The 16,213-nt window shown below is 38.8% G+C and overlaps 1 protein-coding gene across 1 annotated transcript in view; it reads left to right on the forward strand.

Annotated features, from left to right (window-relative positions):
• Positions 1-16,213, forward strand: part of HYDIN (HYDIN axonemal central pair apparatus protein) — a 404,272-nt gene that overhangs the window by 364,331 nt on the left and 23,728 nt on the right. Inside the window, exons 73-76 of the mRNA XM_031949959.1 lie at positions 923-1,070; positions 9,990-10,197; positions 11,787-12,008; positions 13,192-13,361. Of these exons, the coding sequence (XP_031805819.1) occupies positions 923-1,070; positions 9,990-10,197; positions 11,787-12,008; positions 13,192-13,361 (748 nt within the window). The remainder of the gene's footprint in view (positions 1-922; positions 1,071-9,989; positions 10,198-11,786; positions 12,009-13,191; positions 13,362-16,213) is intronic.

Genomic DNA, 16,213 nt, shown 5'->3' on the forward strand with positions numbered 1-16,213 from the left:
GCATTGTTGGTGGAGTTGTGAACGAATCCAACCATTCTGGAGAGCAATCTGGAATTACGCCCCAAAAGTTATCAAACTGTTCATACGCTTTGATCCAGCAGTATTACTACTGGGCCTATACCCCAAAGAGATACTAAAGAAGGGAAAGGGGCCTGTATGTGCCAAAATGTTTGTGGCAGCCCTGTTTGTAATGGCTAGAAACTGGAAAATGGATGGATGCTCATCAGTTGGAGAATGGCTGAATAAATTGTGGTATATGAATATTATGGAATATTATTGTTCTGTAAGAAATGACCAGCAGGATGAATACAAAGAAGCTTGGAGAGAATTACATGAACTGATGCTAAGTGAAATGAGCAGAACCAGGAGATCATTATATACTTCAACAATAATACCGTATGAGGATGTATTCTGATGGAAGTGGATTTCTTCAACAATGAGAGGATTCAAATCAGTTCCAACTGATCTATAATGAATAGAACCAGCTACATCCAGCAAAAGAACTCTGGGAAATAAATGTGAACCACAACAGAGCATTTCCACTCCTGTTATTGTTTGCTTGCATTTTTGTTTTTTCTTCTCAGGTTATTTTTACCTTCTCTCTAAATCCCATCTTTCTTGTGCAACAAGAAAACTATGTAAATATGTATACATATATTGTATTTAACATATACTTTAACATATTTAACATGTATGGGATTACCTGCCATCTAGGGAAGGGAGTGGAAGGAAGCAGGGGAAAAGTTGAAACAGAAATTTTTGCAGGGGTCAATGTTGAAAAATAACCTATGCATATGTTTTGTATATAAAAAGCTATAATTTAAAAAAAAAAAAAAGCGTGTCCCTCCCTATGTGCCATTACTCATAGAGTCAGCATTGATTGAATATAGACCTCCAACTTATCTGGGTGGTTTCTTCTCAGGACACGAAGCCCGAGCGACAGTCTTTATGATCAACAATGAGGAGCAAGAGTTTAATTTTGCATTTGAAGACAGTTCTTGCTTTTCTGAAGGCTACGTCAATAACCTGGTTGTAAAGCCCATGGAAGGTGTGATCCCAGGAATGTCCAGGTGAGCAAGGGAGGAGGAGAGGTCTCTAGCTAGGTACTACTGTCCACTGTTGAAAATGACCAGATATACTTCACACAGTACTACAAATTCCCATTGGCCATGGTCTTGTTTAATTCAGAGAGAAGTCAGTGTGTGTATGTTTGTGAGTGTATGTCTGTGTGTGTATGTAACTTTGTGTGTGTATGTGTTTGTATTGAATGAGTGTGTGTGTGTGTGTGTGTGTGTGTGTGTGTGTGATGGCTACACATGCTGATAGTTCCAATCATTTTGATCAAAGAGTCTGTGTAGAGTCTCCTGGTTTGGGAGTCAGAAGCCCTGGCTTCTAATCCCAACTCTGCTGCTCTCTTTGTGACACTGGTCAGTTTCCTTTATTCTCCTTTTACCTTTGGCTTCTTCATCTAATAATTTTTTTGTATTTATTTTAAAAATTTAAAAAGAAAATAGAAAAAGGAAAGAAGACAAAAAGAAAAAATTAAAAATATTATCACGTGCACAACATATTGAAAATATGTAACAATAATTTCATTTAGGAATTTAGCAAATATTTATTAGTACCCATTATGTGCAAAATACAGTATTATTGCTAAAGAAACAAAGATAATGGACCCACACTTAACACCGTATACCAAGATAAGATCAAAATGGGTCCATGATTTAGAAATAAAGAACGAGATTATAAACAAATTGGAGGAATATAGGATAGTTTATCTCTCAGACTTGTGGAGGAGGAAGAAATTTGTGACTAAAGACGAACTAGAGACCATTATTGATCACAAAATAGAAAATTTTGATTACATCAAATTAAAAAGCCTTTGTACAAACAAAACTAATACAAACAAGATTAGAAAAGTAGCAACAAACTGGGAAAACATCTTCATAGTTAAAGGTTATGATAAAGGCCTAATTTCCAAAATATATAGAGAGCTGACTCTAATTTATAAGAAACCAAGCCATTCTCCAATTGATAAATGGTCAAAGGATATGAACAGACAATTTTCAGATGATGAAATTGAAATTATTACCACTCATATGAAAGAGTGTTCCAAATCATTATTAATCAGAGAAATGCAAATTAAGACAACTCTGGATACTACTCACATACCGCAGATTGGCTAAGATGACAGGAAAAAATAATGATGAGTGTTGGAGGGGATGCGGGAAAACTGGGACACTGATGCATTGTTGATGGAGTTGTGAACGAATCCAACCATTTTGGAGAGTAGTTTGGAACTATGCCCAAAAAGTTATCAAACTGTGCATACCCTTTGATCCAGCAGTGTTACTACTGGGCTTATACCCCAAGGAGATACTAAAGCAGGAAAGGGACCTGTATGTGCCAAAATGTTTGTGGCAGCCCTGTTTAGTGGCCAGAAACTGAAACTGAGTGGATGCCCATCAATTGAGAATGGTTGGGCAAATTGTGGTATATGAATGTTATGGAATATTATTGTTCTGTAAGAAATGACCAGCAGGATGAATACAGAGAAGCTTGAGAGAATTACATGAACTGATGCTAATGAATGAGCAGAACCAGGAGATTATTTATACGTCAACAACGATACTGTATGAAGATGTAATCTGATGGAAGTGGATTTTGACAAAGAGACCTAATTCGTTTTCAATTGATCAATGATGGACAGAAGCAGCTACACCCAAAGAAAAAAACACTGGGAAATGAAAAACTGTTTGATTTTTGTTTTTCTTCCGTTATTTCTACCTTCTGAATCCAACTCCTGTGCAACAAGAAAACCTGTTTGGATCTGACACATACATTGTATCTAGGATATACTAGGACATATTCAACATATATAGGACTGCTTGCCATCTAGGGGAGGGGGTGGAGGGTGGAAGCGGAAAATTGGAACAGAAGTGAGTGCAAGGGATAATGTTGTAAAAAAAATTACCCTGTCATGGGTTCTGTCAATAAAAAGTTACAAAAAAAATTTTTTAATGGGATCAACAAATAAAAAAAAGAAACAAAGATAAAATCAAACAGTTTCTATCAATAATAACAGCTATTATCTGGTAGCATTTGAATTTTTGCAAAAGCACTTTAAATATATTATTGCATTGGATCCCAATAATAACTCTGAGGAAGATTACCATTCCCATTTTCCACATTAAGCTTACTTGCCCAGGGCTACCCGGCTAGTAATTTGTGAGGAAGGATTTGAACTCAGGTCTCCTAAGTTTGTTATCTACTGCACCGAGACTGTGGGTGATTGATAAGAAGAGAGGGAATACAACATGTAAATGAGTAAATATAGAGATCAAGATAAATGTAGCAGAAAAAAGGGACACTAAGCACCAGCAAGGAGCAGAACCAGTTTGATCAGTAAAAATGAAGAGGGAGGGAATTCCAAGAAGAGGAGCCACTTTGCACCAGTCAGCAGAGGCCCAAAAGCTAAATGTTGAATTCAGGAAATAGACATCAGTCCAGGTTGCCTGTTGTCAAATTTGTAACATGAATCTTGGCAAAAAAAAAAAAATTGGGTAGGAGGCAGATTGTTAAGGACAATGGTCAGTTGTCTAGGACAATAGACAATAATCTAGTCAAGCTAAGGAGTTTAGATTTTATCCTGGATCCTCTACAGAACAATCCTAAGATTTTGAATTTTGAATTAAGCAATAACAAGGTCACCCGTGCCTCAGGAAGGTGATTTTGTGGAGATTTGAGAGACATCGGCATCTCTAAAATGGAGATGGTGTAAATATGGAACTAAACCTATAGGAGTAAATGAGACACCAAAGGAAGGTGTACACAGATCTGGTGTCCCAAAAACCTTAGTGCAATTTTAAGTTGATAAGCCTGAACTGATACTTTTAAAAGACAGTCTGTGCATATAGACTTTCTACTTCTATAGGTTTATGGGAGGGAAGGAAGGAGGAAGAGAGGGAAGGAGGGAGGAAGAGAGGGAAGGAAGGAGGGAAGGAAAAAAGAAAGGAAGGAAGGAAGGGAAAGGAAAGGAAAGGGAAGGGAAGGAAAGGAGAAGGAGAAGGAGAGAAGGAAGGAAAGAAGGAAGGAAGAGAGGGAGGGAAGGAAGGAGGGAGGGACTTTGTTAGCGATCTTGGGCAAAACCATTTCTCTCAAAGGGTCCAGCTAGAAGGCAGAGCACCAGGGGGAGAGAAGGGAATTATCATTAAGGAAGTAGCCTGGGTGCACAGTTCTTTCTAGGAGTTTGGCAGGATGGAAGTGAGAAGGGAGGATAACAGGGTCAAATAAAGATTTTCTGAAGCATAATGGAAAATATTTGTAATCAATGAATTAAAAGCCAGCTTGTGCTGGAGCCAATTCCAACTGCCTCAAGAGCAAACATGAAACATTCAGCATGAGCTTTTATAGCTTGGAAATCTGAAAATGCTACAAATCAGGGTTAATTTACTTAGCTTTTTTAAAATCTCAAGACTTAAGAAAATGATGGGTAAATGTTAATAGTGCAGGTTAAATATTAAAGTGCGTTTGTCTCACTTTTTTCTGGTGAGCCAGTTGTTAAATATTTACTAGCACACTCTTGGTAAGAAGCCAATCAGTAGTTGGGGGGGAAAGGAATGAGGAAGGATTGAGGGGTTCAGCTGCTAGAGGGAATGGATGAGAGCAAGAGCACAAATAGAGGGACTGTCTCTGGAGAGCCAAAAGGCCTCTTCTTCAGAGATTGAAGTAGGAGACAACTATGGATTTTTAGATGTGAAGGAGTAGTAAATAGGGAGCTTGTTATGGAGGACTGGGATTTCCTCTGAAGACATCTGCTGAGAGAGATGGAGCTTAAGAAGAAAGATTTGGAACGACTGTGGATGGGAGGGAGATGGAGAAAAGAAGGCAAAATAAAGCAATACTGGGTTCCAGAAGCAACGATGGAAAAGGAAGCCCAACTTCCCTAAGTAGGTGAAATGCAAGGTCTCCATCTCCTCCCTTTAAAAACAGTAAAAAGAGAGTCAAATGAAGCAATGTGTCCAGTAAAGTCCCCACGGGTGGAAAAACTGCAAGGACTCCATTGTTCTGCCTGTCCCGATCTCTGCCCCCACTGAGGAGTCCCTCCTGAGCCTGGACACAAAGATGAGCTCAAAGTTCTATGCTATCAGGAGCTCCAACAGTTGCAGAAGGAAGAGTCATTTGGACTGCAATAGCACATTGTTCAAACTTTACTAGCCTGTTCAGTTCTACCAGAAACCTCACAATCTTCAATAGGGGATATATTTATATATCCTTTTTATCAAAGGGATTGGTGGAGAGACTGAGGGAATGAGGGAGCATAGTGGAATTAAGAGAGAAAATTTGAAATGAAGATAATAGTTATGTAATAAAGCCACCATGGGAAAAGCTAGAACCAGTTTAGCCTGGCTTATGAGAGTCCACCAATAAGTTTATTAAGATGAGCATTCATCCCCTTGAAAATCAGCTTCTAAGTAGAATCCCAGAAAAGAAAATGGATTGATCACAAAGATGTGAGGAGTTTCTCAAAGGTTTAATTGGAGAAATGAAGGTGGAAAAGAGGAGTAAAATTGGAACTCATGCTGTAAAACTAGAAAAGATAGTTAATAGCATAAAGCAGAATATGGAGGATCTTAGCAAAAAAAAAGTGGACATCTTAGAGAAAAGTAATAAAGAAAGAAAAAAAACAAAAAATCAGTGGTAAGAAATGTTGGAACTATACAATCCAAAGGTGCTGACCTGGAAAATAGGACATAGAAAAGAATCACCAGACTCTCCCCCAAAAATTATCGTAAGCATTGGAACCAGAGGACAAAATAAAAATAGAATCTACAACTGATTGCCCGAAAGAAATTCCAAATTTAATACACTAAAAATGTGGATGTCAAACTCCAGGTTTCTCAGGTTGAAGAAAAAATATTGAAAATGGCCAGAAAAAATAGGACCTAGCCTAAGAAACCCAGTCAGAATCACAAGGTTCTCTGCCCCTCATCTTTCACACACACACACACACACACACACACACACACACATACACACACACTATATGATTTTCATATGCTATACCAGAAAGAAAAAATCTGCACCAAAGAATAAATTATTTTAAAAACTGAACGTAATCCAATAGGGGGAAAAAGGTTCTTCACATAATCAGTGCCTTCAAAGCACTCCTGTTGAGAAAAGCAGAGTTTTTTCAATGCAGACAAGATTAGAAGGAAAGCAGAAAACTGGGGAAAAAATGTGTATCAAAGTGTTCTGATAAAAAAAGACCTCATTTCTAAAATATATAGAAAACTGACTCATTTATAAGAATGCAAGCCATTCTTCAATTGATAAATGGTCAAAGAATATGAATAATTTCCAGATGAAGAAATTAAAACCATTTCTAGTCATCTGAAAAATGTTCTAAATCACTATTGATCAGAGAAATGCAAATTAAGATAACTCTCAGGTACCACTTCACATCTCTCAGATTGGCTGAGATGACAGGAAAAGATAATGACGAAAAACTGGGACACTGATGCATTGTTGGTGGAGTTGTGAATGGATACAACCATGTTGGAGAACAATAAGAAACTATGTCCAAAGGGCTATCAAACTGTACATGCCCTTTGATCCAGCAGTGTTACTACTGGGCCTATATCCTAAAGCGATCTTAAAGGAGAGAAAGAGACCCACATGTGCAAGAATGTTTGCAGCAGTCCTCTTTGTAGTGGCCAGAAACTGGAAACTGAGTGGATGCCCATCATTTGGAGAATGGCTGAGTAAATTGTGGTATATGAATGTTATGGAATATTATTGTTCTGTAAGGAACCATCAGCAGGATGATTTTAGAGAGACCTGGGGAGACATGAACTGATGATAAGTGAAATGAGCAAAACCAGGAGATATTGTATATAGCAACATATAGATGTGATGATCAATATCTGAAGAAACTTTATTTCTAGAATAGTTCTGTTTTCAACAATGAGGTGATTCATGCCAATTCCAATGTTCTTTTGATGGAAGAGCCATCTGCATCCAGAGAGAGTATTATGGAAACTGGATGTGATTTGAAACATAGTATTTTCATTCTTTTTTTCTGTTATTTGCTTGCTTTTTGTTTTCTTTCTCATTTTTTTCCTTTTCGATCTGATATTTCCTGTGCAGCATCATAAATGTGGAAATATGTATAGTAGAAATGCACATTTAACATAGATTACTTGCAGTCTAGGGGAGGGCGTGGGGGAAAGGAGAAAAAAATTGAAAAACAAGGTTTTGTAAGGGTGAATGTTGAAAACTATATAAATATATATTTATATATATTCCCATATATAAATATAATAAATAAAAAACTTTTTAAAAATCATTAAAGGAGGGAGTTACAGTTAGAATTGTACAGGGTTTATTAGAATGCCAATAAATGAATGCAGGTTCTGGAATAATATACATTAATAATCAAAAGAATTAGTCCTGTCAGCAAAACTAACCATAATATTGAATGAAAAAAAAAAGGACATTCAAAGAACTCATAGATTTTCAGGACTTTCTCTCAACCAAACCTGAAGTCAATAGAAAATTTAACATATAAGAACCAGCATCCCATCTTTGCTAACTCTTACTTTAATTCTACTCCTTAACTTGCCTTATTAGTTAACCTCCTCCCACCCATGGATCCCTCCTTCATCTTCTTCCCACCCATCCCATTCCCATTAACTTATAGAAATTATCTCACTGTCATAAACTTACACAGTCCCTTCCATATCCTACTTTATCCTATTCCCTCCCGCCTTGTTTTTTTTTTAATAGATTTTGGAGAGTGCTATAGCTTCATGGTGTGCGTATAATATATATATATATGTATAGTGTATTTGTATACATATATATATATATATATATATGTATGTATTGTTTCCTATTAACCCATTTATGGTAGATAGAGATACATATGGTGTATAGATATATATGTGGGTATGTATATACATATTGTTCCCTATTAACCCATAGTTAAGGAGTAGAATTAAAGAGTTAGCAAGGATAGGAAATAAAAGAGCAAGGATAGCAAGTTATACAAACACTATTACAAGGACCAGAAGTAGAGTTTATTAAGAAAAAAAAAGCAGGGCTACTAATCATCGATCCCAAATAAAGTCAAATTTAAAGATTAAACCAACAGACATTACATGAGAGCCATGTTAATATTGTTTTAGATATATTCTACAAATGTGGAAACACTGTATGTATGTAGTTGCATGTATGTGTGTATGGCTATATGTATGGGCGTGAATATATGTATGTATGTATGTGCATATATGTATACATAAATATACATGTGTTTTCTGTAACCTGCTTGGAGGACATGAGGAAGATGACAGAGAAAAAAAGAATAAAGTAAAAAGTACACAGCAGAGAACAAAAGAATAACATACAAAGAAGCAAAGATGGACAGTCATGAATATTATGCCTTATATTATGCTTTCTTGATCGAGTCTTGCATATGCTTTCTTGAAATGGAAATTTATTGTTACATATTTTGAATCAACCCTAATATTCAGTTGGGCACATGACAATGTTTTGTTTCATTTTTAAAAATTTTCTTTTTCTGTCTTTCTATTTTGTTTTTTCTTATTTTGAATTGAGTTTTAAATAATTTTTTTTAAAGTTAAGTAATACTTTGTGATCACAATAATGTAAAGGGAAGCAACACAAAGGTGTCAGAACCCACTTTTAACTCCAGAGACCTCAAGATGAGGCAAACTTCCCTCTTCCTGGTATAGAGTTAGTAGAAAGAAAAAAAAAAAAAAAACATATGCCTCATTTCTTATCTTATCTGAACCACTAAATGGGGGCTGTCCCAGGCAAACTGGCCTGTTAAAGACCTCAGCTTAAAAAAGGCCAGGGTCTCCCTCTGCATCCAGGCCATCTCTAGGCATCCTGACCTATATCTGGCCCCTGGACCTCACTGGCTCTGGCAGGGAGGGGGAAGCAGGTGACCTTGCCCAGCCTCCCTCACTTAATCCAATTCACTTGTATGTTACAGCATCACCTCCCCTAACATTACGGTCCTCTATGAGAAGGAAGGAAAAGCAACAAAGTGTCCGGGTACATATTCCGGGTACAAATGCAGCATCCACTAACAGACGTGGTTCTTAAGATATGTTGCCTTATTTCGCTTAACTTTACTTCTCTTATTATAGAAGAGGGGCTAACTGGACAGTCACAGTAGTGTTAAAAATACATCAGTAAAATGTTGAAAAAGAGAGACAGTGGAGGAGAAAAAGAAAGAAGTAGAATTAAATTGTAAAAGGAGGAAAATATGATAGCTAGTGAAAAGGGTTTCCATCTCAAATAAAAATGATTCTGAATAGGGATGATGGGAGCAAGAGATATGGATTTATTTTCCATTTACCTGAGGAAAGTACTGGTTAAATGTGACTTCCATCTCCTGGGGTCTGTAATGTGTGGAGTGTGACATTGATACAAGGGATTGCTACCCAAATTCAGTCGAGCTAGATGGTCCCAGCTCTGTCTCAGTATCCCAAGATGGCAAGAGATAAGGAAAGACCCAGAAGACTTCCCACATATAAAATCTAGATTCTGTTCTGCCAGGTGTCAGGCCCAAGGTCTGAGGCTCAGGCTGAGGTGGCCGTAGGCCTTTGCTGAGATTCCAGTCTTTTCAGACCCAAACCCTCCATCTCTAAAATCGACAGATCAGACTCTCCAATCTTTCTAGTTCTTATTGCCCTGATTTATTCTTCTTTTCAGAGTTGAAACATTCCAGCACAGTTTTCCTCTCCTTTCTCTCAGTTTTCCTGTCCTTTCATTATTTTCTTGATGTCTTCTGCCTTTTTTGGATGCCAAATTCTCAAGCCAGGCCATTGTTTATACCTTGGACCTTTTCCTGAGGCAGCTGCTTTGCTAGTAGAAATGGTTCTGCCAGTCCCACTGCTCAGGTCTTCCGGCGTGTGGCCAGTTCTAACTGCCGACCTGCATGTTTCTCCTCCAACCAGGCTCCCGATTGATATTTACTTCACACCCAAGTGCGAAGGAGAAATGAACTTTAATCTGATCTGCCGGGTGAAGAGGAAAGCCAAGCCTCTGACCTTAAATGTCAAAGCTGAAGGCTACAATATGAAAGTAGAGATCAGGTGCAAGGAAAGCAGTGGTGTGGTAACCGAGTTGAGTCCAACCCAGACCAATGTCATCAACTTCGATGAGGTGAGGAGAGGGGGATGAGCACACGGGAATATCCCCATCACTTGTTCCCATGGGAGACCTACTGGAAACTCATGGTTGTCTGGAATATTAGCAAAATCATTACAGCCTCTAAAATAGGTAGCCAATGCACAGTGTGCTTTCAGAAGACTCCAGGTGGCCCTCCAGCCTAAAAGTCTGAATCTGAAGCTGTAGACTAGACCCACTAGACTGTTAGCTAATTAGCTACATGTGATACAGTTTATGTTTCTATTTTCATAATTCCTCAGTGTCTCTGGTAAAATGCATGAAAAATGACCTGCCCCAGTCATATCCATGTCATACCCAAGGGTCTCACTCCAGGGAAAATCCTTATTTCTGAGCCAAGTATGGCAGCATCTCTCTATATTCCCTGTTTCCCAGAGAGGGTCAGGCTGTAAAGTTCAGGTCTGTATTACAGTGGGCTAAGCCAATTCAGTGTATACACTAAATTGTGCATTCATATTGTGAACACTAGGGAATCGAGGGTTGCCCAGGTTGGGGTGAGCCCAGTTCAGATCAGAACTGTAGAAAATTGAAGTTCTAGAGGAGTTCAGAGTGGAAGTGGATGATGAGTAGTCCCTGAGTTTCCAACCAAAGAGGAAAGAAAGAAGGGAGGGAGGGAGGGAGGGAAGAAGAAAGGGAGAGAGGGAAAAACGAAGAAAGGAAGGAAGGAAGGAAGGAAGGAAGGAAGGAAGGAAGGAAGGAAGAGAGTGAGGAAGGAAGGTAGGAGGGAAGGAGGAAGGGAGGGAAGGAGGGAGGAAGGAAGAAAGGAAGGAAAGGAAGGCGGGAGGGAGGGCGGGGGAAAAGAAAAGGGAAAGAAAAAGAAAGAAAAGGAAAGGAAGAGAATCTTATTTACAAGCTGGTTGGATGATGATATGATGGTGATGATGATGATGGTGATGGTGATAATGATGAGGTCGTGATTGTGGTGATGATGTAATGATGTTGATGATGATGATGGTGATGATGAGGTGGTGATGATGGTGATGATGATGGTGATAGAGATGATGATGATTATGTGATGATGATGGTGGTGGTCATGAAAAAGAGGATGATGATGATGATGATGATGATGTGATGATACTGATGATGATGAGAAGGAGAAAGAGGAGGAAGAGATGGTGATGATAAGCAGCAGCTTGCACTGATATATGGGCAGCTAGGTGGTACAGTGGACAGAGTGCTGGGCCTGGCATCAGGGCACCCTAAATTTAACTCTGACTTCGGACACTAATAGTTGTGTGATCCTGGGCATGTCTCCTAAGCATGGGAAGGCACCTGCAGGAGACACTTACTTGTAGGATACAAGGCAAGGCTTCGGATCTCAAAAGAAGCATCTGAGTGGAACTCTCTCACTGTTCGGAGTATCTAACAACTGGGTTCCTCAAAGATGGCAGAAACTTCCAGTCACTCTTGCCCGCCTCCCTGCTAGATCCCCTGGGGCCAGAAGCCCCAGAAAGTTGCTGCCTTTCCCCCAGGCCATTCCTCCAACAGTCACTGTTTCTTGACCCCCTGGCCTGGCCCTCAGCCAGCATCTCTTTGCTCAGTGTGGCCTTTCTTCTGCGTTCCAGGTAGGAGTAAATGAATGTGTCCAGTGCTATTTCACCTTGATCAACCCTGGCAAATTCAACTTCAACATCGTGTCTGAATTTGATGGCCCCAAAAGCCTCCAGCAGTACTTTGTCTTCTCTCCCGCTGAGACCATGGTGGAGGCTGGCCAGAGCGTCTCAGCCACCTTGTCGTTCACCCCTCTGAAGAAGTGTTCTGTAAAGGGGGTAGAACTCAGACTCAAGGTAAGGGGCTGCAACTGCTCCCAGTGTGCAATGCTGAGATCTCCTGCTCAGTCAGTCCCTATCAAGGGCCCGAGACAAAGCTGAAAGAGACCCCAGAAATCCCCCATCTTAAAGCTGAGGGGATTGAGGCCTGCAGACACATGCCCATAGTCACACAGAGATGAGACTCCAGTATTCTTTTCTACTGTTCCACTTGGATTCTGCAACATACTGGCTTATAGATAGTTATTTCTCTCTTGCATACAGTAGTCTTTGTTCTCCGGACAGAAGTGAGGGCTCCTTGAAGTTAGAGGCCATATTTTACACTTTCTGATAGTTCCTCATAGTGTCTTTCAAGGCCTTAACTATATTAAGAGCTCAGAAAATAGTCATTGGTTAGTCAGTTGATTAAACAATCCAGGATCCTAGTCAGTCGCTTTATGCTAAGAGCAAATATTCGTGTAAGGGCTCTGAACTAGCAACAAAAATCAGCCTCCTTTTACCAAGGAATAATGTCAGTCCGTCCCTGAAGCAGACTCAAACCAAATAGGAATGAGCCCGGTTTATTAGGGACCATACTTGGCATCCAGGCAGCAGTACACGGATTCTTGCCCATCTATGCTGGGTAAAGATGTGGCAGGGGCTCCTGGCATGCCGGCCAGGGGACACGACTGTGAACTCACCTCCTTGTCACTCACTACACAATACACTCGGGGTTATGGGTCTAAGGTAGTCAGACATGAGTCACTCTAAAAAAGGAGATCCAAAAGTAGGTTAAAAAACTTAATTCCCTAAATACTCAGCATTTACCACAAAAGGAGATCCAAAAGTAGTTTAAAAATTGAATTCAGTAAATACTCAGCACCCGCCATGTGTGCAGCCACCAGCCAAAGCCTTACTCCAATCCCTTGCCAAGGCACAGCGATAACCCTGGGTTCTCCGAGATCATGTGCTGATGGGGAATGCCCTTTGGCAAATCCTACCAAGCTGAAGAGTTTGATTTTGCCTGTTAGCTGAGGGCCAGCCCACCACATCTGGGAACCTCATCCCAAGGGCAGCCACCAGGGGATGAAACGTTCTCTCCAGAACATTGCATACCATGGCATCTCGCCTTAGTTACGTGTGCCCCTGAGTCCGTCCCTTTTTATTCCCACCTGAGATGCTCCTCCTTTCCCAATTTCCTTCTCACGTCCCCTCCTCACAGGTCACTTACGGTCCCACATACGTCTGCACACTCTCTGGCTCCTCCGTGACTCCTGCCGTCCACTTCTCCTTCACCAATTACAACTTTGGGACCTGCTTCATCTACTTACCAGGGATGTCCCTGTACAAACAGATCCTTGTTATCAAGAACAATGAAGACAAGCCTGTTAAGTAAGCCAGCTTTCCAGCAGGAATATGTGTGGGTTATTTCTTTAGACCATATATACTCTATATAGATGAACATCTTGCAAAGGAAATATGATGGGGAAAAAAAATCAAACCCGATAGTGTCAGTGATTGCAGCCTTACTTAATCTCTCCATTCAGACCTCCATGACTTTGGATTCATCTCATTTTGTTCATAAATATTCATATAATTAATGGCCATAATAATAACAATATACCTGAAAAGTGCTTTAAAGACTTCTCATTTGAAGCCTCGAATGATAATAGAGATTCTAAATGAATTCCCTCAAGAGGTTCACTTCTCTTTCTCTGCTACTATCAGAAATGTGCTTTATCAGCCTTGCTTACAAGTTCAACAAATATTCTAAGCCTAAAAAAAGAAAGGCTTCTGTAAAATAATCAGGCCTTAATCACATTAACCGTGAAATCATTGCTTAGGATGCCATGGTGATATTACCACATTCAACAGAAACCTGAAGTGTTATAGAGAACAATGAGTCATTACAATAAGTTCTAATTACTCATTTACCTAAAATATGATTTATTTTAGTTCTGTCAAACCTTGGTCTTCTAATTTACTTACCCAACTTTTTAAAATATAGATTCACAGCATTTAAAGAGGGGTCAAATCTGAGACCCATTCAAGGGGCTTCAAGACCAAACTATTTTTGTAATCATACTAAGACATTTTAATTTTTAATATGGTAAATGTTTATAATAATGCTAATATATTTTAATTTCTAATATGGTAAATACTGAACATAAGCCACATAAACAAAAGCTCTTTGGTGGGGAACCAAAAACAGGTTAAGAAATGCTAGTCTAGAGATACACAGTCTAATGGTGAAATTTAACTATGTGGAAATAGAGAATGATGGATAAGATTACCTTCTAAGATTTCCTTTCTAGTGATAGAATGTTGTGCTTGTGTCAAGAAAAATACAGAAGTATCTTTTTCAATAAACTTATGAAGAGATAGAGTGGAACGATGCTGGGTGTCTTTCATATTTTTTTAAGTAATAATAAAATCTGACAAAATTGAGTTTTTTTGGCAAATCATAAAGCCCAGAAGTTGGTGGCCTTCAGGCTCTCCTTCTGGAGAAGTAAGGATCAGTGCAAAGTAAATAGCTACCTGAGTCTAATGTGTAGATGCATAGCATCTATGAGAGCAAAACCATCAGTTGGGTTTCAAGTATTGAGGAATAAGCCTGGGTAAGGACCTGGTCCACCAACAGAACCGAACCAACTAGAGGCAGTGATGTTTCTGGGCTCCAAGGTGTAGCCAAGTACTACATCTCCAAAGGATGGCCAAGGCAGGAGATCTCTGGGAAGTTTGTTTTCAGCCTTTTAACACAGGTTGTTGTAAGTCATTTTTAGTCATGTCCAACTCTTTGTGACCCTTTTTGGGTTTTTTTTGGCAAAGACATTATTTCTTCTCCAGCTTATTTTACAGATGAGAAAGCTGAGGCAAGTAAAGTTAAATGGCTTGTCCAGGATCTCATGACTAGAAGTGTCTGAAGTCAGATTTAAATTCAGGCCTTCCCAACACCAGGTTGTACTACCTAGCTGGGAAGGGTTAGCCATAGTTAATGGGCAGAATGGTTCATGAAAGTCTAAATAAAAATCTCATTTCTCCTTGACCCAGATTAGGAGAAAGAATATGAATCTAAGGGGCCAGGCCAAGCCTAATCCTAATTCCCTTTTATAAAACATGAAGTTGTACAAAATGTATTTCCATATTAGCTACCTTGAAAAAGAAAACACCGATAAAAATTTTTAAATAAATTAAAATTTTAAATTAAAAAAGGATGCTCCAGTCTACATGGAAAATTCATTAGGTCTCTCTTTAGATGCAGAGAGTATCATGAGTCCTTTAGAATTGTCTTAGATCATTGTCTTGATCAAAAGAATAGCTAAGTCTTTCACAGTTGATCATCCATCCTTACAATACAGTATTGCTGTTACTGGGTATGGCATTCTCCTGGTTCTGTTCACTTCACTTTGCATCAGTTCATGTTAGTCTTCTCAGGTTTTTCTGAAACCATCTTATTTGTCATTTCTTATAGCACAACAATATCCCATCACAATCATCTGCTACAACTTATTCAGCCATTCTGCAATAGATGCAATCCAATTCTTTGCCACCACAAAAAGAGCTGCTATAAATAGTTTCACATCTACATGTACATATATATGTCATTTTCCTTTTTTTGATTTCTTTAAATTTTTATTTATATAGACTTTTTATTTTTATATAGACATAGTAATGATATTGCTTGACCAAAAGTTATATTCACAGTTTCATAGCCCTTTAGCTGTAGTTTCAAATTGCTCTCCAGAATGGTTAGACTAATTCACAACTCCAAAGTTGTATGCATCTCAATTTTCCCACACCCCCTCCAGCATTTATCATTTTCCATTTCTGACATATTAGCCAATATGGGGTGGTATCTCAGAGTTTTTCATATGCATTTCTCTAATCAGTAGTTATTTAGAGCATTTTTATTTGACTATTGATAAATTCTTTGACCATTTATCATTTGGGGAATGGCTGTTATTCTTTTTTATAAATGTGGCTCGTTGCCCTATATATCTGAGAAATGAGGCCTTTCTCGGAAAAAAAAAAACTTGCTGTTAAAAAAATCTTCTAGTTTGCTATTTTGCTACTAATTTGAACTATGTTGGGTTTGTTTGTAAAAATGTTTTTAATTTCATGTAATCAAAATTATCTATTTTGCTTTGCCATGATCCTTTTTATCTCTTGGTCATAAACTCTTCCCTTATCCATAGATAAGACAGTTACATTTTTCCATATTCCCCTAATTTAATTGTGATATA

The sequence above is a fragment of the Sarcophilus harrisii genome, chromosome 2 (assembly GCF_902635505.1).
Source record: "Sarcophilus harrisii chromosome 2, mSarHar1.11, whole genome shotgun sequence".
NCBI classification, from domain to species: Eukaryota; Metazoa; Chordata; class Mammalia; order Dasyuromorphia; family Dasyuridae; genus Sarcophilus; species Sarcophilus harrisii.